This window comes from Spinacia oleracea, chromosome 6 (assembly GCF_020520425.1).
Source record: "Spinacia oleracea cultivar Varoflay chromosome 6, BTI_SOV_V1, whole genome shotgun sequence".
Lineage (NCBI taxonomy): Eukaryota > Viridiplantae > Streptophyta > Magnoliopsida > Caryophyllales > Amaranthaceae > Spinacia > Spinacia oleracea.
The window spans coordinates 24,095,447-24,117,400 of NC_079492.1; the positions used below are offsets into that span (position 1 = coordinate 24,095,447).

General features: G+C 34.4%; 2 protein-coding genes across 4 annotated transcripts; one reads left to right on the forward strand and one right to left on the reverse strand.

The window, feature by feature from the left end:
* Nucleotides 1-890: 890 nt before the first annotated feature.
* On the forward strand, nucleotides 891-16,457 carry LOC110803871 (GDSL esterase/lipase At5g45950). 3 transcript variants are annotated; one of them, XM_056833264.1, is made up of 6 exons: nucleotides 891-1,349; nucleotides 4,552-4,649; nucleotides 4,891-5,124; nucleotides 5,630-5,879; nucleotides 9,990-10,180; nucleotides 16,186-16,457. In XM_056833264.1, the coding sequence occupies exons 1-6, from the start codon at nucleotides 1,055-1,057 to the stop codon at nucleotides 16,234-16,236; spliced, it is 1,119 nt and encodes a 372-aa protein (XP_056689242.1). In that variant the 5' UTR covers nucleotides 891-1,054; the 3' UTR covers nucleotides 16,237-16,457. The 3 variants fall into 3 exon arrangements, with proteins under 3 accessions (XP_056689242.1, XP_056689241.1, XP_021865105.1); XM_056833263.1 differs by having other exon boundaries at nucleotides 895-1,349; nucleotides 4,519-4,649; XM_022009413.2 differs by lacking the exon at nucleotides 9,990-10,180 and having other exon boundaries at nucleotides 900-1,349; nucleotides 4,519-4,649.
* A 202-nt stretch (nucleotides 16,458-16,659) lies between these two features.
* LOC110803870 (GDSL esterase/lipase At5g45960) lies at nucleotides 16,660-21,540 on the reverse strand. The gene is made up of 5 exons (XM_022009412.2): nucleotides 21,218-21,540; nucleotides 20,989-21,119; nucleotides 18,241-18,474; nucleotides 17,075-17,351; nucleotides 16,660-16,890 (listed from the first exon to the last, which is right to left on the reverse strand). The coding sequence occupies exons 1-5, from the start codon at nucleotides 21,513-21,515 to the stop codon at nucleotides 16,697-16,699; spliced, it is 1,134 nt and encodes a 377-aa protein (XP_021865104.1). The 5' UTR covers nucleotides 21,516-21,540; the 3' UTR covers nucleotides 16,660-16,696.
* Between the last annotated feature and the right edge of the window lie 414 nt (nucleotides 21,541-21,954).

Below are 21,954 nucleotides of genomic sequence, written 5' to 3' on the forward strand. Positions count from 1 at the left end.
AAATGTCGACCACTGAAGCGGTCGGTAAAATACCGACCACCAAAGCAGGTATTTTATTGATTGCCTTGGCAGTCGGTAAATTACAAACTTCTTTGGTGGTCGGTAATTTACCGACTACCTTAATGGGCGGTCGGTTAATTAACGACTATTAAAGTAGTGGGTAATTTTTCGACTGCTGGTTGGTCTGTATTTCAGTCGGCAAATTTTACCGACTGTTTTTTAGTCGGCAATTACCCAATTACCTACCAGGTGAACATTGACCGTCCTCTACCGACCATTGGCTGTCGGTAAATAATTTACCGACCACTTTTAGCCTTTCACCTACTACTTTTGGCGGATAGAAATTAGGCATTCTCTTGTAGTGTGATCTCTTTGTGTCTCTCAAAATCTTTTTTTTTTTTTTTAGTTTATGTGTAAAAAAAATTAATAATATAGTCATGTGAGCTAACCCGATTCGTCTCGGTATATAATTTTAAAATATCACATTACAAGAAAACGCGTTGTTTTTTACTGATTTTAACTTGTAGTATGGTAAAATCTTGTTTTTACTGACCGTTTAAAAAACAGCCGATAAATAATAAAATTACCGACCGCTTTAAAACAGTCGATATTTTAATGACATTACCGACTGCTTAAAACAAGTTAGCCGTCGGTAAATGCCCCACTAATTCCATAATTATTTGAATAATAATTTTACTCTGTGTAATTATATATATTATTGATTAAAGATGTGTACCAAGTCTGAAGCAGTGAAACCTCACGTGGCGCAATTATAAAGAAAACGGAGGAACCGAGGAAGTATATATTGCCGGCTATTTATTGAATCTAATTCAGTTGATGAACCTAACAATTCATTAAATGTTTCAACAATACATATTTAAATTTCATTCTGTCAATTAAGTTCACTTGACAATGACAACTTAATTGTCCCTTATTTATGTAAAATCTTACTCCTAAATTATTATTTTCTTTTCCTTATTTATTGAACTAGTATCTCAGATAAATACAAGAGTGTATAATCTTTTAAAATTTGTCACTTGGTTTACGCTAGCTCATGGAGATCATTATTATGGGATCTAAAACTTCTTGTATGGGGGCAATAATTTTGCTTTCCATGCTATTTATGCCTACATTCATACATGCTCTTATGGCGCCTGAAATCCGAGAGTTGAGAACTAAACACCGGTTGTCGAGTTTGCTCGTGTTTGGAGATTCTAGTGTTGATCCCGGCAACAACAATCGCATCACCACCACAATGAAGAGCAACTTCCTACCTTATGGGATGGACTTTGTTGGTGGTCGCCCTACCGGAAGGTTCTGTGACGGGAAACTCGGAACTGACTTCGTAGGTAAGAATATTACTACTCCATCCATTCCATTTTACTTGCAATATATATTTTCTTTTGCAAGCTCAAAGCTCAGAAACCCTAGCAATAGCGGAGACAAGATTAAAAAACACCCTAATTATACACATACTACTAAATACACCAATATAATAGTAAATAGTACATCCTTTCCACAGTGGTATAATGTGTTGAGTTTCAAGATTTAAGTAAGGTTTGATCTCTTCACCTTTATAATTCTGCGTCTTATTTTTTTACGTAATTTGATTTTTTTCTTGCCTCTTTAACACTAAATTTCGGACGTACTCCGCCAATAAACCCTAGCGCACGTATACAAAAAGCCACCTCATAGTACATGATCGAAATGTCGTGAAATTTGTTTTCCAAAAATATTATTTAGAAAATGTAAAATTTTCATACTTTTTTTATTAACAATATATTAAAAATATTAATGGGATTAATCGTGTAGTTTGAATATATATCACGTACAAGGAAAAATGTACTAACTGAAATGAGCGGGAGTAAGTAAAGTACATTGATACTACGTAAATGATAATGCCATACTAAATGCAAAGATGGACAAATATGGTACTACTACAACAAACTTACATAGACTTATTGTACATTGTACTAGAGAAATATGGTACGTTCGGTTGTGAATATATTGCTTACTTACCAAAAAATAAAAATTGATACGTAGATAAAATTTGTTGTAAGCCCCTAAAAAGATAAAAGGTTTACTATATAAGAAAACTAAAATTTGGATTGAATTTTATTTTAGATTTTTTTTTTAAATTATTAGAGCGTTTGATTTTGGATGGAATTGTATCTAAAATATCTATGTGGCATCTAATTAATTATCTAGGTGGTACTCGATTTTTTTAATTCAAAAATAAATTACAAATCTTATTTTTCATTGGCCGAAACCATTAGTAATCTTAGGTGACGCTCTAATATTTCAGCAAATATGCCTCCTTTATATATATATATATATATATATATATATATATATATATGTATATATATATATATATATATATATATATATAGATTATACAGTATTATTAAGTAGTTACGTACCAATAAAGTCTTGACATAGTGGTTAAGACTGATGGCCTATGTACAACAGGTCTCAGATTTAAATCGTCCACTCTCATTTGTAATTTATGTTGCATTTGTCTCATTCGCACCAGGAAAAGTAAATTAACTAGTTTAGTACTCTGAGTGGAACTTTGACTTGGTTCTAAAGGCACATAACGAAGGAGGCAGTGTTGGAATAGTAGACAAGTTGGGAGGGTCTTGGGTCTTGGGAGAGTCTAATTTTTTTTTTTTTTTTGACAGCACAGCAAAATATTCGATTAAACAAAGCTATTCTCATTTTCTAACTTTTTATTAGATTATGGGCTATAGCAACAATCATACAACATTGAAAAATAAATAACAATCAGTTACTAACTTGAGCAATACATGCTCTTACAAGCATTGAAACTATAACATTACGAACTACAAGCATAGCTAGTGCAATGGTCGATGGCCCTTGACTGTTGTCTTCGCCTTGCGCGCCCACATTCTCCTTTCTCCTCGGGATGAAGCTTGAGCGAGTCTAAACTGAATTATGCTTACGCTAAGTCACTATTTCCTCCGTCCCTTAATACACTACAAAAATTTGTATCTTTTGTTACAACCTAATAACGACGGGTAAAAATCCCGTCGCAAAATGGCTTTTGCGACGGGGATAACAATCCAACAAAGACGGGAACAACTGTCGCAAATGTCTTTTACGACGGGTTAACGACGGGATTTTACATTAACGACGGCCCACTTTTATGACGGGTTCGCGATGGAAAATCCCGTCGTTAATCAACAATTATTGACCTTTAACGACGGAATATCCCGTCGTTAATAGTACAATTTCTTGTAGTGATACTTGCACCAGTTTGACTGATGTGGAGTTTAATACACTTGAATTGACTTATTAATTTAATGGGTGGTAGTTGATGGTGAGGTATTTTTTTTAATATAGTTAATGAGAAATGTGTAAGGGGTGGGGTGGGGTGGGGGTGTGTTTTTAAATGAATTTTTTTATAGGGAGTGGGTTAGTAGGTAAGTGTGAGAAATAATATAATATTGGTAAAAAAAATTTACTCCCTCCGTATTTATTTAAGTGATACACTTGGTCGGGCACAAGTATTAAGAAGAAAAATTGAATGAAATAAAATAATAAAACAAGTGGGGTTGGATATATATTTTAATAATTAAAAAAGTGGGGACTATGTCAGTTTGGTGGGTTTATGAAATTTTTTGTTTAATAGGATGGTGGGTCATAGGGTAAATTAGATGTATTATTTAATTAGATGATGGGGTTAATAAGTTACTAAAAATGGCAAGTGTATCTCTTAAATAAATACGGCCGGAAAAGATAAATGTATCCTTTAAATAAATACGGGGGGAGTATTATAGAAACGGTGCAAGTATTAAGGGACGACCCGAAAAGAAAAATGGTGCGAGTATTATTATTTATTAAGGAACGGAAGTAGTGAGAGCTGAGTATGTAACAATAGCCGATAGTTCTTATGGAGCACTCCGTATATACGACTGAGTGTATTGATTTATTGTACGTTGTTGACAAACATAGATGACACTACTAGTTGTTGCATATTACTACTAGAAATTGCATACCACATTTTTCTCTAAGGATAGTCCTACTAGCTGCAAGTGGCGTATCCTAATTCGGAAACAACATCAATTTCCTTACCTAACTAATTGAAGAAAATTTCATACCGAAAGTAATAAATTCACCCAACTAGTTAAATACTTCCTGATTAATTAGATATTACTACAATGATCGAATTGATATCTTTATGATCATTCCTCAAGTAGAAAGTGTTACATTTACCTACCTGCAATGTAATATATGTATCGTACATATATCATCAGTCTTTGCCACTAATTAAGCCAAAACCTCGATGGTAATAAGTGTCACATATATTCTTGAACACTTGAATTTTTGTTTTAAGAGGGTTTGTTGACTTGTTGTCACGTACTCATGTGCTGATTCAAGTCAGGACATTATAGTATATGTTGTGGCAAGTAATAATTTAATTGGTCAAACAACCCAAATAAAGTAATTTCATAACATATTATACTAATTTCTTTGATAACTTTTTATTGAAAGCTGATGCAATTGGTTATGCAAGTACAATACCAGGGTTTCTAGACCCAAATATTACAAAAGAGGATCTGCTACATGCTGTTAGCTTTGCTTCTGCTGGCTCTGGTTATGATGATCTTACTTCCAATCTCACTGTAAGTCGTGCTTTAGAAAATGGGCAACAAGCCAACAATATTTATTGTGATTATTATAAAGTAGTCATATTTGTATAATACTTGGTATGTAATTAACAGAAAAAGCTAATAGTACATATATATATGCAGCTATGCACGACCTTTTCTAAAGGTCTCAACTTTCGAATATATGATCAGTATTTTTTATGACAAAAAAAATAATGTGTGTAATCTATATTTCCTTTTGAATTTTGATGGACAGCAAACCATATCATTGAGTAAACAGGTAGAATACTTGAAGCACTACAAGATTCACCTGGAACAATATGTGGGACACAAAAAGGCAAACGAAATTCTAAGGAAGGCTGTTATACTCTTGAGCATGGGCACTAACGATTATCTCCAAAACTACTTCTTGGAGCCCACTCGACCCAAGCAATTTACCTTGGATAAATACCAGGATTTCTTGGTCTCTCGCATGCGCCTTGCCATTGAGGTACACCAAATTTTTGCTCTATTACTAAATACTAAATACTTGTCGCTACTCAATAACTAGTTACACATATAGATGGATGTGGGTCAAGCCGTGCCGGGTTTATATGTCTTGAGCCTGAACGGGCACTATCCACGTCAAGCCCAATTATTTTGTTTTGGGCCGAACAGAAAATTTCTAAAAGGCAATCTAGGCACATGTGCGTCCGTGTCTGGTCGGACCTTCATGCCTAAACCTAATTTCACTTACGGAGTAATTTATCATACCGGACTGTATCTTGTCGTATTTTTTTTCAAAAAAATGCGACCCAAACCCGGCTCATGACCCACAATCGTGTGTTCAACTGCTCATGCCATGCCTTGGCCCCACCCCATCCGGCCCAGAGCCATCTTTAGTTAGACACTTACAACGTGTGTTATTATTAGACGGGGCGGTTTGTTTGATCGAGTGAATCTATGTCTCGTGGCCTGCCTAATTAATTTGCACATCGTGTTAAAAATTAATGTAGGAGATGCACAAGGTTGGCGCGAAAAGAATAGGCGTTGTTGGTGTACCCCCTATAGGATGCATGCCTATTGTGATGACATTTACAGGTGATGGAATACATTGTGTGGACAAAATGAACAAAGCAGTCTTGTCACTTAACTCCAAAATTCAGAAACAAATGGAAGCAATTCGGACTCAATTAAACATGAAAACGATCTTTGTTGATGTATACAATATCATAGAATCGGCAATTAATAACCCGAAGAAATATGGTAAGTATCTAAATTATAATATCTCCGTCCCTCAAATATTTAATTCAGTGTCATTGTTAGTGTTGCATTTCTTCGGAATTCTCAGTATCACTAAATAAAAAGATTCACCTACATTCCGACCCTACTGTGTATTTTAATATTCAAGACCTTTCGCAATAATGAGACACTCTAATACATTACCTAACATGTTAATACACCTTAGTGAGACGTAAATCCCATGACTTTAAGGTCAGTAAACTGATCTAGTCACTAGTCATAGATTTCTCCTAAAATAAGAAATTTCGTATGTATTACTCTATTTCATAATGTTATTCACGATTATTTATTTGTACAAATATTAACACAAAAAATGAAGAGTGTGTAAAAAGATAGGTGAAGGTAATAAAATACGGATAAAGTAAATGAAGAGTGTAAAAAGATGGGTTAATATAAGAAAAAAATTAATAAAAAAAGAGAAAGTGGCACTAGTGGAAAAAGGGTCATTTGCATCGCACTTTTAAGCACATTTGCACCGCACATTGTGCGCACATTGTGCGTGGCAAAAGATCTCGATGCAAATGACCCTTATTTGCGTCGCACATTAAGCAAATGTGCGTGACAAATGACTTTTCAGGCACCATGTTGAAAAGTCATTTGCCACGCACATTAGCTTAAAGTGCGTGGCAAATGACTTCAGACGCCAAAAAAAAAAGTCATTTGCCACGCACAATAGCTTAATGTGCGACGCAAATGACAATTTGAGCGCCAAAAAATTAAGTCATTTGCCTCGCACATTAAGCTAACGTGCGTGGCAAATGACTTATTTTTTGTTTTTTTTTAAATTGGTTTTTTAATATTTTATTGGAAATTCCGACATGATCGTCTTTGAAAGTAGACGCTTCCCAATACCGGGAATACATTTATAAATAATACCTGTCACAATAGTTTACAACGTAATTAACGTTCCCGATAAAAGGCAATTAAATTCGTCATAGATCAACCAACATGTTACAACAAACATAAAATTACTACAACAAAGGTATCTAGCTAGAGATCGAGTTCATATTACAAATTAAGCTAAAAGTCGACATTGTTCATGAAGTAATCTGCCCAAAAATCTTTCACTTCATTAATCTCCTCCGGTGAATAAGGCAATGTTCTTGAAAAATCCTAAAAAAGTGTAAATAATTCAATTTATCAACGATCGATCAATATATATAATAGTTTTGTGTACTTCAATTTATTATATAAAGTACGTAGTTTATGAGAACATACCTTAGTAAGATCTTGACTATTACCATGATTCATTATTATGTCGTACATAAAACGCATGACGTAGTAGCCACATTCTAGTGATCCCGATTGTTGAGCACACTACATGCATTAAAATAAATAACACAAGTAAAATTTCTATCACTTGTATGTTATAATTTTGAAAAACTTGATTCTTAGGTAAATAATAAACTAATTATTCCTGTGCTGGAATCCATGTTAATTTAGTTCCCTTAGATTGTCCACTTAATCACTTGTAACTCCGAAAAGCACTACACATTCGATAAAATATGCAATTATATATACTTTGTTTACACATGTAAATGCAAAGAATATTTTACATGTAAGTGCAATTATAAATCACTACTTTACTTGTTTCCTTGGGTCATATTTAGGCAAAAATGACGTTTTCGAACCCAACTTTGAACTAAATAACCTAAGGAATGTTTTCAAACTTATTACACGTTTAATATGCATATTTACAACTTTCTAAGGCTCTTTACAATCTATTATTTCACATTTAAGGCTAATTGGGTCGTTCTAGGACATTTTTAGGCAAAAATGACGTTTTCGAACCCAACTTTGAACTAAATAACCTAAAGAATGTTTTCAAACTTATTACACGTTTAATATGCATATTTACAACTTTCTAAGGCTCTTTACAATCTATTATTTCACATTTAAGGCTAATTGGGTCGTTCTAGGACATTTTTAGGCAAATATGACGTTTTCGAACCCAACTTTGAACTAAAGAACCTAAGGAATGTTTTCAAACTTATTACACCTTTAATATGCATATTTACAAATTTCTAAGGCTCTTTACAATCTATTATTTCACATTTAAGGCTAATTGGGTCGTTCTAGGACATTTTTAGGCAAAAATGACGTTTTCGAACCCAACTTTGAACAAAATATCCTAAGGAATGTTTTTCAAACTTATTACACGTTTAATATTCATATGTACAACTTTCTAAGGCTCTTTACAATCTATTATTTCACATTTAAGGCTAATTGGGTCGTTCTAGGACATTTTTAGGCAAAAATGACGTTTTCGAACCCAACTTTGAACTAAATAACCTAAGGAATGTTTTCAAACTTATTACACGTTTAATATGCATATTTACAACTTTCTAAGGCTCTTTACAATCTATTATTTCACATTTAAGGCTAATTGGGTCGTTCTAAGACATATTTAGGCAAAAATGACGTTTTCGAACCCAACTTTGAACTAAAGAACCTAAGGAATGTTTTCAAACTTATTACACGTTTAATATGCATATTTACAACTTTCTAAGGCTCTTTACAATCTATTATTTCACATTTAAGGCTAATTGGGTCGTTCTAGGACATTTTTAGGAAAAAATGACGTTTCCGAACCCAACTTTGAACTAAATAACCTAAGGAATGTTTTCAAACTTATTACACGTTTAATATGCATATTTACAACTTTCTAAGGCTCTTTACAATCTATTATTTCACATTTAAGGCTAATTGGGTCGTTCTAGGACATTTTTCGGCAAATATGACGTTTTCGAACCCAACTTTGAACTAAAGAACCTAAGGAATGTTTTCAAACTTATTACACCTTTAATATGCATATTTACAACTTTCTAAGGCTCTTTACAATCTATTATTTCACATTTAAGGCTAATTGGGTCGTTCTAGGACATTTTTAGGCAAATATGACGTTTTCGAACCCAACTTTGAACTAAAGAACCTAAGGAAAGTTTTCAAACTTATTACACGTTTAATATGCCTATTTACAACTTTCTAAGGCTCTTTACAATCTATTATTTCACATTTAAGGCTAATTGGGTCGTTCTAGGACATTTTTAGGCAAAAATGAAGTTTTCGAAGCCAACTTTGAACTAAAGAACCTAAGGAATGTTTTCAAAATTTAGGCAAAAATGCATTTTCATATGCATACTTTACTTACTTGTTTAGTGGCTCCTTAATCATCAAATTTCTCTTCTTCTGTTGAGAATCAAATATGTAGACCTCACGTTTAGATAAGCAAAGAACTAAAAGTATCCAGTGACTCCTACATACAAACAATAAACATATGTAGTTAGAAAAAAAAAGTTAAATTTATAACAATCAATTAAAAACAAAGTTCAAATTAATTTTCATACTTTTCGTAGTACGGACATAAGATGAATGTCTTAGAAGTAAGTGCACTCATGGACCTCGTCATGTACGATAGAATTCGATCTGCATCGGTCTTTAACATGGTGGCCGAGATCATCTCCGGGCACATGAATCCAATTGGAGTGACAATCATCGTGAAAACACAACTCACTCAAAGCCCTATAATATATAGTGTAATAAGAACGTTAAGACAATCATAAAAATCAAATTTAGGGGCAAAATATTAATTTAGGTAACTCACATAATAAAAACTTGTATTATCGATATATTTAGCCATGCTCCAGAGAGAATTTGATCGGTGTCTTCAACGGTGACACTAATTTCAAAGTCTTTTTCCATATTGAATGTCCTTTTAGTGCCTTGGACCTTAACGTGCTCCCCTTCTTTTAATCCTAACATCATAGTTTTCATTACATTGCACTTACCACTCAAATTTTGCACTTTATAATTTTCAAGGAAATATGTTTTTGATTTAGTGTTGGACGCTTTTGTTTCGTATCCACTTCTCCCAAGCACTATCTCTTTCCCTTTGTTCCCTTTCCCTTTAGGCTCTTTACTTGTAGGCTTGTTTACCTGAGGTATGATTTTCAAACAACGATATACATATTAGTGAGCATACATGGTATAAATGTTCTACTTCAAATTATCATGCATATGTTAGTTACCTCCTCATTCGTAAGCGACACCAAATGCTTTGGCCACTGAGTGAAGGTACCATGAGCTTGAGCAAGTTTCTTAATATATTGAGAAGGCACGGGGATGGGAGCTTCTTTGTACGCGGGCTCAAAATCATCAACGCTCACTTTCACGTTATCGGAAGTGACGTCGTTGTGGTGATCAAGGATCAACTCTGGACATATGGTACCATAGGCAACAAAGACTTTCTCGGAGCCTATGTTCAGGTATAGATGGCACGGGACATGTTCCTTATTATTTATTTTGAACAATAACGCAAATACAATGTAACATGTTAGAAAAGTTCAATAGAATTAACTAGAAACAAATTACTTGAAAGACACAAATTATCATACCGTAATGTCGGCAAAAGACACAAATAGTTGCCAAAATAGTACCTATCTCACTATTTCTCTTTTTCAACATAAAATCCTTCATCATGATCTCGGCGCTTATAACTCATGTCAACATCGTCAATTATTTGAGGGATATGCCAGGAGGAAGGTGGAATCTCATTAACCTGCTCATCATACTCTTCTTCATCATCTACATCCTCAACGCCAAGTATTCTTCTTTTTCCTTCTAGAACAACTGACCAACTACGATCGGCAGGGTCAACCATGTAAAAGATTTATTTTGCCTGTGATGCTAATATGAAAGGATCTGCAAGATGCCCAACTCGACTAAAGTTTACAAGTGTCAGGTACCCATGTTCATCCTTTTTGACACCGCGACTAATATCAACCCACTTGCACCGGAATAGAGGAATCTTAAAATACTTATATTCCAACTCTAATATTTCTTCAATGACTCCATAGTAAGAGTTCGTCTTATCTACAAGTGTTCTATCTTTTACACTAGCATACTCTGAAGACAAACATATTGCCGTAACACCACTATTTTGCATCGTCGTTTTGTCATCTTGTCGTTTCGTGTAAAAAGAATAGCCATTGATGTCGTACCCCTCATAAGATACGACTTGACATTTAGGACCATATGCCAACCATCTCACCATGTCAGATACCTCATTAGGCGTGTCGAAAAATTGATCCATCACTCGACGCTTGAACCATGTGAGGAATGAACGATTATGCTCTTTTATCAGTTGAGGACCATTTTTTGAAGGATATTGCTCTCTAAGAAAGTTCATGTGCTCAGCCACGTATGGATGGACTTCACTAAGACTTTGCACCACAAACAGCTCAACCTTACACACCATTTCAGAACCGATTGATATCCTTTTCCTGCCAATTGTACCTTGACCCCCAAGTCTCCCATCATGTCTAGACTTTGGTACTCCGACTTCTTTCAAACGTGCCATATATTGAGAAACCCATGCAGCAACTTCCTCCGCGACAGTTCGTTGGACAATACTAGCTTCAGGTTTGGCCGGATTCATCACTCTATCTTTCAAGGTACCCATTTCCCGTTCAAAGGGATACATGTACCTCATACAAACTGGCCCACAAAGCTTAATTTCACGAACAAGATGAATAATCAAATGAGGCATCATGTCAAAGAATGATGGCGGAAAATACTTTTCAAACCGACACATGGTCTCAAGTACATCGGCCTGCAATCATCCAGTATTGTTGGATTGATCACCTTGCTACAAACTGTGTTGAAAAAGAAACACAATCTTGTAATGGTATACCTCACCTGTGGCGGCAATATCCCTCGAATTGCAACCGGCAGCAATTGTTGCATCAACACGTGACAATCATGAGATTTCATTCCAACTAATTTCAAGTCAGACATGGACACAAGTCTACGAAAATTTGAAGAGTAACCAGCAGGGACCTTTAAGCCATGCAAAGACTCACAAAAGTTAGCTTTCTCCTTTTTAGACAAGGTGAAACAAGCCGGGGGAAGGTACCAGCGTTTTCCCCTTTCTTGAGGTGTCAACTCGGAGCGACCCATAGCAGCCATATCTTGTCTAACTTTAGGCCCATCCTTCGTTTTCCCTTGCATATTCAACAATGTCCCAACAATGGCATCACAAACATTTTTCTCAATATGCATTACATCCAAACAATGCCTAACTTCCAAATCTCTCCAATATGGGAGATCCCAAAAGATAGACCTCTTCTTGTAGCCACCACTTGGCTGACCTTTATAAGGCTTACCAAGCTCTGTCTCAATGTCTTTAACCCGTTCATAAACCTCACACGCACATAAGGGGGCAGGAGCTTCTCTCATCTCCAATTCTCCATTAAAAGCTTCCTTCTCTTTTCGAAATGGGTGATCTTCAGGAAGATACATCCGGTAATCCATGTACACATCTTTCCCACAAAATTTTAGGCGCCTCGAGACCAAATCATCATAACAAACTTGACATGCCTTCTTTCCCTTTACAGAATACCCTGACAAATTTTCATAAGCCGGGAAATCATTTATCGTACAAAAAATCTTGGCACGTAAAGTGAAATTGGTTTTGGCGTATGCATCAAACATCAACACCCCTTCATCCCACAACAATTTCAAATCTTCAATGAGTGGCTCTAGATACACATCTATGTCATTTCCGGGTTGTTTAGGCCCAGAGATTAAGAGCGACAACATGATGTATCTACGCTTCATGCATAACCAAGGAGGCAAATTGTATATGGTGAGAAGAACCGGCCAAGTGCTATATTGGGTACTAAGTGTCCCAAATGGGTTCATTCCATCCGTGCAAAGACCAAGCCTGAGATTCCGAACTTCTTCCCTAAAGACCTTGTACTTTCGATCAATGTTCCTCCATTGTGGAGAATCAGCAGGATGCCTCATTAACCCATCTTTCTTCCTCCCTTCGGCATGCCACCTCAAAAGTTTTGCAGTTTTCTCTTCTGAGTAAAGGCGCTTAAATCTGGTATAATAGGAAGATACCAAAGCACCTTAGCCGGAGAAGGTTTCTTCTTTGTTGATGTTGCATCATTCTCCACGATCTTGTAACGGGAAAATCCGCATCTTGGACACTCATGCAGATTTGCATACTGCTTTCGATACAACACGCAATCATTTGGACACGCGTGTATCTTCTCGTAATCCATACCCAAAGGACACATAAGCTTCTGGGCCTCATAGTTTGACCTTGGAAGTTTGTTTCCTTCAGGAAGATTACCGGACGTGGCCTCCAAAAACTGTGAAAAACTCTTGTTGGTCCAACCGTTTTCCACCTTTAAGTTGAAATATTCGATGACGGCACCAAGTACAGTTTGTGTAGAACCAGGATATAACGGTGTTGCGGAAGCTTTGATTATATTATCATACATACGGGGACGCTCAACGAAATGATGGTCTTCCACATCATGCATCATATCATCTATCCTATCTTTCTCCTCTTCTTCCTCACTTTCAACACCAATATCATCCTCAATTTCATTATCATCACCATTATCACAATTATTATGCTGACTCGAGCTCGGCATACTAGAACTTGCCCCATGATCTATGCTCTCACCATGCCATGTCCACGTCGTGTAGTTACCCTTAAAACCGCGACGAACTATGTGATCAACAATATCATCAATATCCCGATACCCCCTTGAATTATTGCAATCACAACAAGGACACAGAATTAAACTTGATTCATGTTCTGATTGATGTTTCAAGGCAACCTTAATGAACTCTTGAATCCCTTGTAAGAACCTTGTAGAAAATCGTTTACTACCATACATCCAACTCCGATCCATTTTCAACCACTAAAGATAAAACAATATGACCAAATTTTGTCAAGATGTTAGAATATAAACTAGGCTATTCATATCATTATAAATCCATGGCTTCCAACAAAACCTACCATAACTAATAGTACAATTCATTTCACATCACAAATTCACAAACCCAAATTTTGTAGCAAACCCAAAACATGATTTCATATATCGATCACCTAAATTCATTTCATAACCTAAATTCATTTCATAACCTACACAAACCATCTCATAAACCTACACAAACCCAAAACTTCATTTCATAACTTTTAATTCAACAAAACCTAAATGTAATAAACAATTAGAATTCAACAAAACCAACTATTATAATAACCTATTCCAATTCATCAAAAACTACAATTAAAATTCAACAAAACCTAAATCCTAAAATGTACCCAATTATTCAACTAAATAATATCCACAATTAAAATTCAATCTTAAATTTCAATTCAAATGTAAAACTAAAATTCAATCATAATATCCACAATTCAAATCAAAATGCACAATTAAAATTCAATTAAAATTTAACTAAACAATATCCACAAACTTTCAATCTTAACATCAAAATTTAAATTCAATCTTAAATGTAACAACTTTTTTATTCAACTAAATAAATTCCACAACACTAAATTTAAACCCAATTATATATTGAAAGTATAAATATTTAAAAACAATTTAAAATGTACCTAATTATTAAAAGAGGAGAGACGACGTGACTGAGCAGGGGCGCCGGCGGAGTGTGCGGCGGCGTGTGCGGCGGCGTGGTCGGCGGCGTCAACAGGGACCAGCGCTGCGTCGTCTGGAGAATGACGGCAGGGGCCGGAACAGGGACCTTGTTGTGCGCTGCGTCGCCTGGAGAATGACGGCAGGGGCCTTGTGGTGGGATGCGCTATCAGGACGAACAGAAGAACGACGCAGGGGCCGGAACAGGAACGACGACAATGAAGCCGCCGGTGAAGCAGTGTTGTCGTTTGTTGAGTTTGGGTGTGAAGCAGTGTTGTTTGTCGAGCAAAACCTAGGTTATTGCTCACAATTCGTGGTGGTTTCGTTGGGGAGGGCGGTAGTTTTGAATATTCGTTTTGCAATTAAGTGTGAGCGGGAATTCGAAAAAAAAAAAAAATCAAAAGCTTGTGCATGCCCCTAGAGTCATTTGCCACGCAGAATTATAAATCTGCGATGCACTTGATTGAGTAATTTGCATCGCAGATTTATAATTCTGCGTGGCAAAATTACTCTGGGGGCATTCTAGAGTCATTTGCCTCGCAGTTTAACAAATCTGCGATGCAAATGACTAAATTTTATGCTAAAATTTGTTATTTCCTTCACATGTTCAGAATGGCGTGGCAAATGCGGGGATGCAAATACGCCTTTTTCCACTAGTGTGGGTGGAAAGTAATAAATGGTGTAGAGTAAGAGGAGTAAGTTTCATATTCTTTTTTTTGACGGGGAAGAACAATTTCATTAATAATCAGCCATACGGCATCTACAATAATAAAATAGATCTGCATACCACAGATTCAAAGAAAATACATAACTGTTACAATCAAAACAATTACTATTCTGCATCCTAAAGCACATCTCGTACTCCACCGCTTATAGCTTAACGTGAGCAGTGATTTTCGATGTTTTCGCATTTTTCCATGTAGAGCCCTTCGCAATATGCGCACGAATTGTTCTGATTGACGAGTTGATGATAAACCCTAAACCTGTATGAATCCAAATCTCCTTCCTAATTATTGAAACCCTAAAAACCCTAAAAAAATTCTCATCCATGGATGAGAATCAAGAACCTAGAAAACTCTAGGAAAAACCCAAATAAATTGGGAACCACCCAAGAATAAATTGGGTACCAAACAACGGAAAAAACAAAACAAGAAAATACATAAAGAGAAAACAATGAAAAAACAAGAATAAGGGTCGGAATTAGTCTAATTTCCGAAGAAATTAGACTATTACCGGCCTAAACGGCAAAGAAAATTAAAACCCTAAAAGATGAGAGAAGAGAGAAAAAGGGGGAGTTCGAAGGTTGATTGTACTAAAACTCTTAAGTTTCATATTCAAAATAGAATAAAACGTAATATAAAAATATAATGAAACGGAATAAAACAATAAATGTAAAGATAATTTTGAAACGAAGGTAGTAGTACTCAGTAGTCCTTAGAAGTTAGAATATTACTCACTCCGTATTTATTTAAGAGATACACTTGGTCGGGCACGGGTATTAAGAAGAAAAATTGAATGAAATAAAATAATAAAACAAGTGGGGTTGGGTAGATATTTTAATAAATAAATAAGTGGGGACCATGTCATTTTTGGGGGTTGGAGGTGGGGGTGGGTTTCAAAAACTATTTGTTTAATAGGATGGTGGGTCATAGGGTAAATTAGATGTATTATTTAATTAGATAGTGGAGTTGATAAATTACTAAATATGGCAAGTGTATCTCTTAAATAAATACGGCCGGAAAAAACAAGTGTATCTCTTAAATAAATACGGAGGGAGTACTCCGTATTAACCTGAACTTCATTTTTGTCGATCGCAGGATTTAGTGAGACTACAAAGGGATGTTGCGGGTCAGGATCATTTGAGCTAGGCGAGACGTGCAAAGGAGCAGAAACATGCCAAAATCCAGATGAATATGTGTTCTGGGACGCTGTTCATCCTTCTCAAAGGATGTACAAAGTCCTTGCTGATGAGATCTTGAAAATTTTTCCAACCACTTTTTTCTATTGATATGTTTATTAAATTATGTAATTAAGCCGAAGCGAGATTCGGATATTGATAAGGGTTAATATAATTATCAATTTGACATAATTATTACGTACTTAATTAGTAATCACATCCAAAGACTAAAATAGAGAGATGTGTAACAATTGCATCTGAGACGGGTCCGCAAATATTTAGGCCCCTTAAACGCCTCACCCATGCTAACTTATTGATGCACCGGAAAGTCTCAATTAATCTTGAAGCAAAAGTCAATGTAATTAATTGATATAGACGTATTTAGTCACAGAAAAGGGAAAGAAAATGATCGATCAAATAATTAATATTAATCAATCTTTAATGATATAATCAATGACTGAACGAAGGGATTTGAAGATGAGATAGTAAGTCATTTCAGTGGGGTGAATGGAATCCCAAAATACATATTTAGATGCGTCACTACATACGTAAGCAGCCGGATTACACATAAATGCCGTTTCTAGATAACCGGTACCGCAACACCCACTGTTTACGTGCTCGAAACCTGCGGCGCAGGAATTAAAATTACATAGTATAAGCCAAGAATTCAGTGTTTGAAAATATAATATACGTAGTAGTTGTTTTGTATAGCGCAACACGTCGTACCATCAATTGATGATGTGACTTGTCATATAAACTCTAAGTAGATGTGATGATTAAGCAAAATGAATCATAATAAAAACTTATACCGTAATTTGAATTTCGAGCAAACTGGATCATGTCATGCAACGGTGAATAAACGTCAATGTAAGCAATTTTGGTGTGTTGATCTTGTAAGCTAAGTTCCAAGGACTTAAGGTTGACTTGCAGAAGTTGATTATAATCTGTAGCAACGGACGATAGAGATTCAATGCAGCCACGTCGTGAGATGGAGTTGTTTGATGCCATGGTGATCACAATTGGCAAGCAACCCATTGGTGGTACTCCAACAACTGCTATTTTCCTTGCTCCTTGGTCCCACAGATTCTATTTAAGGAAACAACATTCATATTTCATAAATATAATTAGGTAATAGTAGAGTTCATAAATCTTTGAAAATAAGATGTAACACCTACGTATACAATGTCAATTTGTTGAGGAGAATATATCCAATAATGTAATAAACGTGAAAACTTTCACACTTTTAGTAAACACCTCAACTTAAAAGGGTTTAAAAGACATATATAATCAGTTGGATTTTACATACTAGTTAATCAAAGGTTGGCTAACAACCCATTGTGATTTGACCATTTGACCATTTGACCATTTGACCAAGGTTATTCTCATACAAGTAAGACTTGATCGATAGATTCATAGATCCATTAACTCTTGCAATTCTCACCTACACTCCTTTTTCTTAAGGGAATTCTTACATACCTCTACCTAATGTACCTAATTAAATAAGGTATTTTCGATGCTTTTAATTTTCTACTACCATCCCTGATACGATGCATCTACGACTAAGTGTATAAGGGATAGAGCAGTGACAGATCCAGGAAAATTTAGTCGGGGTATCGACATTATAACTACATGTTGTATCAAAACCATCGAATATACTTGTAACTACATCTTAATATCTTATTCCTCATCTATTAATAATCAACAATCCTCAATTAACAATATGAAAAATGAATTATAAGCCAGAATTAAGATTCCTAGATTTGGGAAAAGGTAAGAAGTTGGATTTTCGAGAAGTGGGAAAGTCGTCTTTGAAAATGGCATGTCAAGTCGGGTGACTGGAGTACTTAGATAAGTCTATTAATTATATTCTTAATTAATACAATAAAATTAAACAATATTTTTTTAGTGGTCAGTTTACCACCCTTGCACCCATGTGACTCCGCCAATGTGATAGAGGCGCACTATTGAGACTAACCTTGATGAATTGGTGAACGTTTTGCACCAAGAAGTGTTGATATTGAGGGATAGTATACATCTTCTTCCGAATTGGTACAGTGAAGTAGTTCACCACAAAATCATTAGTTCCTGCACTTACTATGAATACTGATTTACTAATCAACTCAGTGGTCTTTTCTTGACCAATTGTGCCCGCAATTCTTGATTTATACTGCATGAAGTTGTCCATTTGTTTTGACATTGGAATTACTCCCTGTTGCAAATACACGTCTCTATACTTAAATTAAATTGAAATCAACTTGGTCACTTCGGTAAATTGAGGGTATGATTATTAAATATTTAGGCGCTGGGTATCCCACATGCCTAAATATTTAATGATGACATGTTCTTTATAAATTTAATTAATCTTAATACTGGACCTGTAAAAACTGATACGTACGTACTCAATTACCCAATTCGAGACTTGAACTCTACCGGAAATAACTTGATCCGAAATTACCTTGACTTGACCCAAACCAAACTAACCCTACAAATTACAAAACGTGTCTAATAATGATTACTAGATTTTAGCCCGTGCGATGAACGGTTTCTATTAAATTGTTACGTTAAAACAATTATTATAGTGTTTGATTTTGGATGAAATTGTATATAAGAAATATTAATAATTAATTAATAAAAATATCTACGTGGCAACTAATTATTTATCTACGTGACATTCGACTTTTTAATTCAAAAATAATTTTGAAATCTTATTTTTCATTGGCCGAAACCATTAGATTTCCTACGTTGTGCTCTAATATTGGATTAATGTTTGATTTTGGATTTAATTTTATTTTAGACTAGATTTTAGCCCGTGCGATGCACGGTTTCTATTAAATTGTTACGTTAAAATAAAACTCCTATATATATCAATTGCTATATTTTATATATTAGATTAGATTGATTTTTTTTATTTTGGATTGAGTTTCATTTTAGATTTATTTTTTAATTATTATAGTGTTTGATTTTGGATGAACTTGTATATATGAAATATTAATAATTAATTAATAAAAATATCTACGTGGCACCTAATTATTTATCTACGTGGCATTCGACTTTTTAATTCAAAAATAATTTTGAAGTCTTATTTTTCATTGGCCGAAACCATTAGATTTCCTACGTGGCGCTCTTATATTGGATTAATGTTTGATTTTAGATTGAATTTGATTTTAGATTAGTGTATGATTTTGGATGAATTTTATTTTAGATTTATTTTTTAATTATTAGAGCGTTTGATTTTGGATGGAATTGTATATATTAGTAATTATTTAATTAATTTAAATATCTACGTGGCACCTAATTAATTATTTACGTGGCACTCGATTTTTTTAATTCAAAAATAAATTAGAAATTACTCCCTCCGTCTCTTTTTGTTTTTTACGTTTGATGTTTTTCACGCGATTTAACGACTATTTAATGTGCATTGAGATTCCTCTGCTTTTTTATTTAAACAAGAAAAATTACGTTAATTTATAATGTTTTCACTTTTATCAAAAATCTGACATTGGGAAAATGAGAAATATTTAATGTCCAATGGATTTAATTGGTTAAAATAATATTTGGGCACAAATTTTGATAGAATATTAATGTATTATGTGACAATATAAAAGGAAATGTAAAGAACAAAAAGAAACACCCAAAATGGAATACGTAAAAAAAAAGAGACGGAGGGAGTAATACAAATATCTATGTGACACCTAATTATTTATCTACGTGGCATTCCTCTTTTTAATTCAAAAATAATTTTGAAGTCTTATTTTTCATTGGACGAAACCATTAGATTTCCTACGTGGCGCTCTAATATTGGATTAATGTTTGATTTAGATTGAATTTTATTTTAGATTATTGTATGATTTTGGATGAATTTTATTTTAGATTTATTTTTTAATTATTAGAGCGTTTGATTTTGGATGGAATTGTATATATTAGTAATTAATTAATTAATTTAAATATCTACGTGGCACCTAATTAATTATCTTTATTTTAGATTAGTGTAAGATTTTGGATGAATTTTATTTTAGATTTATTTTTTAATTATTAGAGCGTTTGATTTTGGATGGAATTGTATATATTAGTAATTAATTAATTAATTTAAATATCTATGTGGCACTTAATTAATTATCTACGTGGCACTCGATTTTTTTAATTCAAAAATAAATTAGAAATCTTATTTTTCATTGGCCGAAACCATTAGTAATCCTAGGTGGCGCTCTAATGTTCAGCAAATATGCCTCCTTTATATATGTATATTAGATTAATGTTTGGTTTTTTATGAATTTTATTTTAGATTTATTTTTTAATTATTATAACATTTGATTTTGGATGGAATTGTATATATTAGTAATTATTGATTAATTTAAATATCTACGTGGCACTAATTAATTATCTACGTGGCACTCGATTTTTTTAATTCAAAAATGAATTAGAAATCTTATTTCATTGGCCGAAACCATTAGTAATCCTGGGTGGCGCTCTAATAGTTCAGCAAATATGGCTCTTATATATATATATATATATATTAGATTTTATTGTCATAAGCATATTGATAATAAATCAAATATGACCCAACCCAACCCCCTACCGACCTCATAGACACGAAATCAAACCGATTTATATTTTACTCGAATTTGGCCCGAATGGAACGGAACCCAAACCGAACCCAATCCGAACCCAATCCAAACAAGCAGTTTGCCACTTGCAATTTTCATAAAAGAGAAAGGAATATTACACTTAGTGTTGGTGTAAGGGGATCATATCCAGAACCAGCAGAAGCAAAACTAACTCCAGTCATCAACTCTTCTATACTAAGCGACGAGTTTAAATATGGTGGAACTAGTTCTTTTATTCCAACATATCTTGCTGCAACAAAACATAGAAATAAATATTAATTTACCACTTCATAACATAAAATTAAATAATCATTGTATTCTAATAAGTTACTAATGTTACGTACGTACCAATAAAATCCGTACTCAGTCTTCCATTACTAAACCTTCCCGTAGCAACATGGTCGGGTAAATCCCTTCCATAAGGTGCAAAATCACTCTTAAACGGAGTCCTTATGTAGTTATTGTTCCCCGGGTCGGAGGTCGAGTCACCGAACACAAATATTGCTTGGACGGAATTTACCGGCGCCCTAGGCTCGGCGAGAGAAGACTCGGCCGAAGCACGTAATAAAAAGATGAAAGTACGAAGAAAAAATAGTACTAAGTTAGGGTGGAGTATGTTCATGGAGGTTTCCATGCCCAAAAACATGGCAGAAATTTAGGATTATTTGTTATTGAAAACTTTGTATTTATAATATTTATTGATTTCATAGGTTATATTTTATGTAGTCATTTTGTACGTGACTTGATGCATGCAATATAGGCAGGTCGCTGTGTTTTGGAAAATTAGAGAAAAGTGTAGTTCACATATTTGAAATTCTTAACCACTCTTTTACCAGTTAAGTACGGTGGTAGTGAGCTAGAAAGAGGGACAATTTTCTAAACTAAAAAAAGTGCCTTGTAATATTTTCCATGTTATAGTTACAACTTACAATGTTAGTTGTGCATGGTCATTTAATTATGTGGATCAACATTTTAGGTAAAATAACATTGATGGAATTGAAGTTTTATGTCCTTATTTTGCCCATATTCACAACATAATAACTCGTATACTTTTTAAATTCCTTTTTAAGACGGGAGGACGTTTA

What these genes read in the sequence shown, in the direction of transcription:
- LOC110803871 (XM_056833263.1), top strand. Translation starts at nt 1,055, where the DNA reads ATGGAGATCATTATTATGGGATCTAAAACTTCTTGTATGGGGGCAATA. An exon ending in ATCTTACTTCCAATCTCACT is followed by an intron (nt 4,650 to 4,890) that starts GTAAGTCGTGCT and finishes TTTGATGGACAG; the next exon opens with CAAACCATATCATTGAGTAA. An exon ending in TAATAACCCGAAGAAATATG is followed by an intron (nt 5,880 to 9,989) that starts GTAAGTATCTAA and finishes CACTGAGTGAAG; the next exon opens with GTACCATGAGCTTGAGCAAG.
- LOC110803870 (XM_022009412.2), bottom strand. Translation starts at nt 21,515, where the DNA reads ATGTTTTTGGGCATGGAAACCTCCATGAACATACTCCACCCTAACTTA. An exon ending in ACTGAGTACGGATTTTATTG is followed by an intron (nt 21,120 to 21,217) that starts GTACGTACGTAA and finishes GTTTTGTTGCAG; the next exon opens with CAAGATATGTTGGAATAAAA. An exon ending in CCCTTACACCAACACTAAGT is followed by an intron (nt 18,475 to 20,988) that starts GTAATATTCCTT and finishes TATTTGCAACAG; the next exon opens with GGAGTAATTCCAATGTCAAA.